The 8348-nt window shown below is 58.1% G+C and overlaps 1 protein-coding gene across 1 annotated transcript; it reads right to left on the bottom strand.

Moving 5' to 3' along the window:
• Positions 1-6203: 6203 nt before the first annotated feature.
• On the bottom strand, positions 6204-6761 carry LOC119260452 (annexin-2 receptor-like). The gene has a single exon (XM_037529369.1). It carries the CDS (start codon positions 6759-6761, stop codon positions 6204-6206), a length of 558 nt encoding a protein of 185 aa, XP_037385266.1.
• Between the last annotated feature and the right edge of the window lie 1587 nt (positions 6762-8348).

The raw sequence follows: 8348 nt of genomic DNA, 5'->3' as shown, positions 1-8348 counted from the left end.
AATGTTGGCGAGGTTGTGGAGAAAAAGGAACTCTCCTGCACTGCTGGTGGGAGTGCAAACTGGTCCAACCACTATGGAGAGCTGTGTGGAGATTTCTGGACCTACTAAACATAGAGCTTCCATATGATCCAGCAATTCCACTCCTAGGTATTTACCCAAAGGACACAGAAACATCAATTCCAAAGAGCACCTGCACTCCTATGTTTATAGCAGCACTGTTTACAATAGCTAAGCTATGGAAACAACCCAAATGCCCAAAAATAGATGACTGGATCAAGAAGATGTGGTACATATATACCATGGAATATTACTCAGCATTCAAAAAAGATAAACACATGCAGTTTGCAGCAACATGGAGGGAGCTAGAAGGGATCATGCTCAGTGAAATAAGTCAGAAAGAAAAAGAAAAATAGGGCCTCCCTGGTGGCGCAGTGGTTGAGCGCTGGGTTGCTAAGCTGCCCGCAGCCTCCTCAGTGCCTTTCGATCCCCGGCTGCTCCCCGGCCACCAGAGGAGGGTCCCACATGGCGCGCAGACCCCTCCTGCCGCCCGCTGCTCCCCTCAGCAGTGTACTTCGGTCCTTCTGCCTGCTCTGCTCCCAGCTCTGGCTCTGGTGAATTCTCTCACCCTCCCGCGCTTCTGACTGTACCCAGTGCATGTATAAATAAATAAATCTTTAAAAAAAAAAAGAAAAGAAAACAAAAAAGAAAAAGAAAAATACCGGATGGTCTCACTCATAGCAGGAATTTAAAAAACCTAAATAAGGGACCAGGAAAAAGACTAATTAATACAAAATAAAAATCAAAATCAACAAGCAACTATAAACGAGAGACACACAAGGGTGGAGGGGCGAGGAGAGGAAGGACTACGGTCAAAATAAGGGGGGAGGCAGTTGTACGGGGAATATAACCAAAATGAAAATGCATACATTGTGCAAAAAAGAAAAATGGTGTAAGAATTATATAAAATAAAATATTAATAAAAAAACAAAAAGTAAAATAAACTAGCTTCATTTTACTCTCTTAAATGTGAATAAAAATTATCTTCAAATGTAAATGTAAAACTAAAACGCACTGAAAAAAACTTTCCCAGGGCGAGCGATTCGCAGACGCTGAAGCCACAGAGGAGAAAGTGCAAACGTGGTTAAAAGATGCAGCGAGCGGTGCTTTCTCGCCTTGCAGTCTCCGGGCGGCGCCTGGGCCCCGCCAGGCCCGCAGTCCCGGCCCGAGAGAGCAGGCGGAGGCCGCGCAGGCGTTCAGGGCGCTCCAGACGCCGTTCCCGGGAAGGCCGGCCGGGCTGGGCTCGACCCCGCGGCGCGGTCCTCTCGGCGCAGGGGACCAGGGGACGCGCCCGTGCGCACCAGCTGGGCTGGGCCCGCGTCGCTGCAGCCGCTCGCCGCGGTGTGTGGGCGAAGCCTGCAAGAACCGCCGACGGGGAACAGCCGGCTCGCGGCCGCCGCTGGGAGGTGCTGCCGCCGCCCGTGGGGAAACCCGCGGCTGCACGTTCAGCTGCAACTGAAACGAAGTCTGAGGAGCCGCGGGCGCCGGCGGTCCTGCGGGCTGCCGGGTCAGAGGCTCCCGGGAGCGCCTAAATGTGCCGGGAGCCAGCGAGAGCCGGCGCCTGCAGGCAGCCCAGCCCCGGCCACAGGCGGGAGTCCCGGCTGGCGGGGCCGCTGCGCTGCGAGGCCGCGGAGACCCGGGCGCCGGAACGGAGCGTTGCTGACGCGGAGCCAGGCTGCAGATCGCCGCGTTCCACGCTAGACCGGACTCCACGCTCAGCAGCAAAACGGCATTTATGCCTCGTCAGCAAAATTTCATCCAGGGTGTATGGACACGTAGGCGAAACCGATTTTTCTTTTTCTTTTTTTAAAAGATTTATTTATTTATGCATACAAGAACTGGGGTGCAGGCCAGAGGTGGGGTGTGTGTGAGAGGATTCACCAGAGACAGAGTGGGGAGCAGAACATGCAGATCTACTGAAATGCACCGCTGAGGGGAGCAGCGAGTGAGACAGGAGCGGTCTGCTGCGCCATGTGGGTTGCTCCCTGGTCTGGGATCGAACTCATGCTGCAGTGGCTGCGGGCAGCTTCCTAGGTTGCATCTTAACCCTTTTCGCCACCAGGGAGGCCCCAAACCGCTTTTTCTTTACAAACGCCCCGTGGAAATCAGAAAGGAAACCTTAATCGCCATCGCCAAGGGGGCGTGGTCATCACTTTTCACCCGATCGCCTCGCCCTCTGGTAAGCCCAGTGCACCAAAACGTGCTGGGAAACGCTGGTCGGCGCCTTTCACTCGGCTTTGCCTGACCAGAACCTGCAGGCCCGCAGCGCCGAGCTCCCCAGCGATTTCCTGATTAAAGTCGTCCTCACTGGCACGTTGGATTCCGGCTCAATAAAATATTCTTAAGGACTCCAGCACTGGGTTGTTTCTCTGAACAGTCATCATGGAGGGAAGTTGAAAGGTAAGTGGAGCCCAGATAATCCGGAATCGGGTGAGTAGGCGGCGAGGAGGGCTCCTGAGACCACGGCACTCACTGACTGCAGTTTCGTTTCTCTTTTCCACCGCATTTACACGAAAAATCAGTTTCCCCTACTTTTTTTTTTTAAGATTTATTTATTTATTCATACAAGCGCTGGGTACAGTCAGAAGCGCGGGAGGGTGAGAGAATTCACCAGAGCCAGAGCGGGGGGCAGAGCAGGCAGAAGGACCGAAGTACACTGCTGGGGGGAGCAGCGGGCGGCAGGAGAGGTCTGCGCGCCATGTGGGACCCTCCTCCGGTGGCCGGGGAGCAGCCGGGGATCGAACCGGCGCTGCAGCTTTGCAGCCCAGCGCTCAACCGCTGCACCACCGGGGAGGCCCTCGCCTACGTTTTTGATGAAACGTTGCTGAAGAGGCTTAAAGTATTTTTATGTGCAGGGCTTGGGGCTATATCGAGCCCGGTCCGGCCTGTAACGGGGGGATCCGCAGTCTGTGTCCCGGGCAGCAACCCTCCGTTGCGGTGCCCGCGGTCTCCACGGCCTCGCAGCGCAGCGAGCCCAGCAGCCAGGACTCCTGCCTCTGGCCGGGGCTGGGCTGCCTGCAGTGGCCGGCGCCTGCTGGCTCCCGGCACGGTTAGGCGCTCCAGGGAGCCTCTGACCGCGGCAGCCGGCAGGACCGCGGGAGCCCGCGCTTTCTCCAACTTAGTTTCAGTTGCAGCTGAACGTGCAGCCGCGGGTTTCTCCAAGAGCGGGCGGCGCCGGCACCACCGCCAAGAGGTAGCCCGGAGCTGTCTGTTCTCCGGGCGGCCATCCCCAGCTCCCCAGTTCAGCCATTGCTCAATCCTACGGGAAGCGGCTCTGGCACGCAGGTCCCCCCGCCCCCTCACAGCGGGTTTGGCCTGAGCGCGGGCCTCTGCACACCTGCGTGCAAACAGTCGTGCGCCATCTCAGGAGACCGGCTGTAGCGGGGACTCCCGGCCCATTCCCTGTAAGTGTGGCTGGCCCGCCAGCCTCTTACTGCAGACACGGAGTCCGTGAGGAAAAAGGCGGCCTTTACAGGAGACTTTTCTGAGCGAAGGTCCTCAGGTCTTACAGAAACTGGTGGAGGATGAGTCCTGGGTTCTTGGACACCAATACAGAGCATAATGCAGAGAGACCCCCTCGACAGAAGGGGCTTCATCTGCAGGTACCCTGCAAATTTGCAAATTGTGCCCGCGGGCCACAGACGCGACATCCGAGAACGCGTTAACAAGAAGTGAAGTCAGGGGCCTCCCCAGTGGCGCAGCGGTTGAGCGCTGGGTTGCGAAGCTGCCCGCGCCCTCTGCGGCGCCGGTTCGATCCCCGGCTGCTCCCCGGCCACCGGAGGAGGGTCCCACATGGCGCGCAGACCTCTCCTGCCGCCCGCTGCTCCCCTCAGCAGTGTACTTCGGTCCTTCTGCCTGCTCTGCTCCCTGCTCTGGCTCTGGTGAATTCTCTCACCCTCCCGCGCTTCTGACTGTACCCAGTGCTTGTATAAACAAACAAACAAACAAATAAATAAATAAAGCACACCTCTATAAAATATATATATATAAAAATACCATTAAAAAAAAAAAAAGAAGTGAAGTCAAAGCTATGGAGATCGGTGGGCAAAGCGAATGAACGATCGGATGTGCATGAATCGTGATCCGAAACGTGTGTGAAAAGACGGTGAGCTGTGCCGTGAATTTACGGAGAAATCCACTCCTTAGCTACAGCTGGAGAGGAGGTGATGTCTTATAGCTTGAAATAAGCTGGCGTCATTTTAATCGCGTAAATGTGAATAAAAATTATCTTCAATTGTAAACTTAAACGCCCTAAAGAAACTTTCACATGGCTGGCAAACCGTGCAAAGACGCTGAGGCTGCACAGAAGAAAGTGGGAACATTGTTAAAACATGCAGGGTGCCCGGGCCTCCCCCGGTGTCTCAGCGGTTGAGCTCTGGACTGCGAAGCTGCCCGCAGCCTCTGCAGCGCCGGTTCGATCCCCTGCCACTGGCGAGGGTCCCACATGGCGCGCAGACCTCTCCTGCCGCCCGCTGCTCCCCTCAGCAGTGTACTTCGGTCCTTCTGCCTGCTCTGCTCCCCGCTCTGGCTCTGGTGAATTCTCTCACCCTCCCGCGCTTCTGGTTGTACCCAGTGCATGTATAAATAAATTAATTAATTAAAAAAGAAAAAACAACATGCAGGGTGCTTTCTCGCCCTGAGGTCTTCTAGCGGCGCCTGTGCTGCCGCGGGGACCCCAAGTCTCCGCCCGAGAAAGCCCAGGGACGGCTGCGCGGGCGTTTAGGGAGCTCCAAAAGCCGTGCTCGCTGAGGCCGGCGGGGCTGGACTCGACTCCCCGGCGCCGTCCCAGCGCGCGCACCAGCTCGGCTCCACCCGCGTTGCCGCAGCCTCTCGCCGGGGTTTCGGAGGTGACCGAGCAAGGAGGGAGGAACCGCCGGCCTCAGAACACCGCCGCTGGGTGGTGCCGCCGCCCGGTGGAGAAACCCGCGGCTGCACGTTCAGCTCCAACTGAAACTAAGTCTGAGGAGCCGCGGGCGCCGGCGGTCCTGCGGGCTGCTCGGTCAGAGGCTCCCGGGAGCGCCTAAATGTGCCGGGAGCCAGCGAGGGCGGCGCCTGCAGGCAGCCCAGCCCCGGCCACAGGCGGGAGTCCCGGCTGGCGGGGCCGCTGCGCTGCGAGGCCGCGGAGACCCGGGCGCCGGAACGGGCAGTTGCGGGCGCCGAGACAGGCTGCAGATCGCCGTGCACACGCTCACCGGGCTCCCAATACCCCCAAGGCCAGCAGCAAAGCAGCATTTAAGCCTCGTCAGCAAAATTTCATCTAGGGCGGATGGAAACGTAGGTGAAACCGATTTTTCTGTACAAAAGCCCGTGGGAGTCAGAAAGGAAACCCGAGTCACCCTCTCCCAAGGGCGTGGTCACCGCTCTTCAGCCAATCGCCCGCGCTCTGGAAAGCGGGGTGCACCGCACGTGCTCCTGGACGCGGCCTGGTGCTCTCCTTTCACCCGGTTTCGCCTGAGGAGAAGCTGCAGGTGCGCAGCGCCGAGCTCCCCCGCGGTTCCCCGCCCGACGGCGTCCTCTCTGGCGCGCTGGATTCCAGCTCAATAAAAAGCTCACATGGGCTCCAGCCCTCGGGTTTGTTCTCCTAACAGTCAGCGAGGAGGGAAACTGGAAGGTAAGCGGAGCCAGGCAGTCAGCGACGAGGCTCAGGGAATCACTGACTGCCGTTTCTTTTCTCTTTGCCACCGGCAGTTACAAGAAAAATCCGTTTCGCCTGCTTACAACACACTTTCCAAACGTTGCTGAAGAGACTGCAAAGCCTTTTTTTTGTGCCGGGCTTGTGGGCATATGGAGCCCGGTCCACCGCGGAACACGGCGACCTGCAGCCGGTCTCCGGTCAGCAACGCCCGGTTCCGGCGCCCGCGCTCCCCGCGGCCTCGCAGCGCAGCGGCCCCGCCAGCCGGGATCCCGCCTGTGGCCGCACCGGGCCCCGCAGACGCCGCCCTCGCTGGTCCCCGGCGCTCCATGGTCCCCTTCTGACCACGGCAGCCGCAGCGCTGCCCAAAGGCGACCCCAACTGCAAGGAGGAACTTCAGGACACAGTGACCCAGAAATAGGCAACAAACTCCGCAATGTTTCTGAACACGCTTTTATTTTAGGGCCCAGAATCTGTTCCTGGGGAGCTTTCCACACAGGCGCCTGCCGGGTTCTCAGGAACCTTGAGCGCCAACGATCCCAGGGTAGCCGCCACAAGCTAAGTAGTTCAGGGCGCGACGAATCCACTCCAGGCAGGCGGAGCGCAGCCGGCGGCTGCGCCGAGAGGGCAACGGACGTCCACCGCGATGCCAGGGGCGCCGGCTGGCCGAGGTGTCCCGTGCAGCGGTGGGAAGACCGGGCGGGACCGCCTGGCCCGGGAAGCGGCTGCAGCGTCGGTGAGCAGGGTCCCTGGGCAGCCGGGCGTCTGGCATCCTCTGGGCCCCAGGCTGTGGGGCAGGAGTGGGCTGCGCTGGGCTCAGGGGTAAGGTGCTCCGGGCTGTGGGCAAGACGCCCTCCTGCAGGTACTTCCAGTGCAGCCTCCAGCAAGGGCTGGCAAGCAGTTCCCCGCGGTGGTCATCGCTGTCACGTGGAGCTTCTCCCAGCACGGGATAGAAGGGCAGTGGCCAGGGCCCAGAGTCCCCTGAGGTCAGCAGAGCTAGAGCTTGGGACTCTGGAAGGCTGGGTGCGGAATCCCAGGCCGTCTTCATACCATGGAGGAGAGGCTGCTCCATGGCTTACACCTGGACCCAGGAGGTCGCAGGCCTTTCTGCTGCTGGTGGAGGCAAAGGCTACAGTGAGTCCACCAGCCATAGTATGTATACTCTCCTGGCCCTGGGTGGAGTCAAGCCAGAGATGACAAACAGGATGTAACAAATGGAAGAATAAAAAACAGTACCTAGAACAGGAACTGAAAATCGTCAACCAAATACGGTACCTAGAACTGAAACTGAGAAATGGTCCAGAAGGCAGGCAGTTATAGAAATTCAGAGTGAGAGGGCAGACCAAGAGCTAAGAAACAGAACCACCACCAACCATACAGGAAATGAGGCCTACATAAAGCAGGGAATAGTTGGCGGTGCAAATCCATGTCGAACATGGTCCCAAGTTAAAAATAAGACACAAGTGACTTCACTAGAAAACACAGTGAAGGCCACTGTAAGTCAGTAGTTGCAATGAAATGCTGGAAACCCGTCTAATTTATAGGCAACTGAGGTCAGTCCTTCTGATGGAAACAGGTTCGAGGGGAAAGCAACCTCAAGGAGTGAAACAGTGAGCATTTCTACCACAGACACAGATACCCTTATAAACTGTACACATGGGCCACAGACGCGATCTCACAGAACACGATAACGAGCATGAAGTCAAAGCTATAGGCAAAGGGAATGCACTAAAGGTCGACGGAAGGACCGTGGTGGGACAGCGTGTGGAGCTAAATTGATATATGCTGTGAATTCACGGAGGAAATTACGGAGAGGAGGTGATGGCTTACAGTTGGAAATAAGCTGGGGTCATTTTATTCTCATGACTTCTACGTAAATGCGAATACAATTTACCTTCAAATGTAAATGTAAACCTCAAACGCCCTGAAAGAGACTTTGTGTGGCTGGCAAACCGTTCAGAAGACACTGACTCTGCACAGAAGAAAATGCAAACGTTGTTAAAAGATGCATGAGCTGTGAAGTCTTCCAGCGGCGCCTTGCCACCCCTGAGCCCACCTGTCCAGGCCGGAGCGAGCACAGTGAAGGCCTCGCAGGAGTTCACAGCGCTGCAAACGCCCTTGGGCGCTAAGACCTTACTCGACTATGACGACGCCCGTCCTGCAGCAAGCACGGGTGTAGGGGAACGTGCAATGTGCGAACCAGCTGGGCTCCACCAGCACTGCTGCATCGTGTCACACGCGGTTGGCAGGTGGTGGTGTAAGGGAGCTGCGAACCGCCGCCCAGAGAACAGCCGCTCTGGACCGCCGCTGGGTGGTGCTGCCTCTGCCGCCCGTGGAGAAAGCCCAGGCGGCACCATCAGCAGAAACTGAAACTAAGTCTGAGAAACCGCGGGCGCCCGCGGTCCTGCCGGCTGCCGCTGCCAGAGGCTCCCTGGAGCACCTAACTGTGCCGGGACCCAGCAAGGGCAGGCGACTGCAGGCCGCCCAGTCCTGCCCAAGGCAAAAGTCCTGTCTCCCTGGGGGGCTACTCTCCGTTTGGACGCCCGCCGTCTCGGTGGCCTCGCGCGGATCGAGCCCCGACAGCCAGGAGTGTTGCCTTTGCCCGGGACTGGGCTGCGCCAGTCGGCTGGCCTTGCTGACTCCCTGCTCGGCCGGTAGG

Source organism: Talpa occidentalis, unplaced genomic scaffold, assembly GCF_014898055.3.
Source record: "Talpa occidentalis isolate TD23 unplaced genomic scaffold, MPIMG_talOcc4v2.1 talOcc4.6, whole genome shotgun sequence".
In the NCBI taxonomy this organism is placed as follows: domain Eukaryota; kingdom Metazoa; phylum Chordata; class Mammalia; order Eulipotyphla; family Talpidae; genus Talpa; species Talpa occidentalis.
The sequence above is the reverse complement of the archived record's forward strand: the minus strand, read 5'-3'. Positions and strand labels throughout refer to the sequence as shown.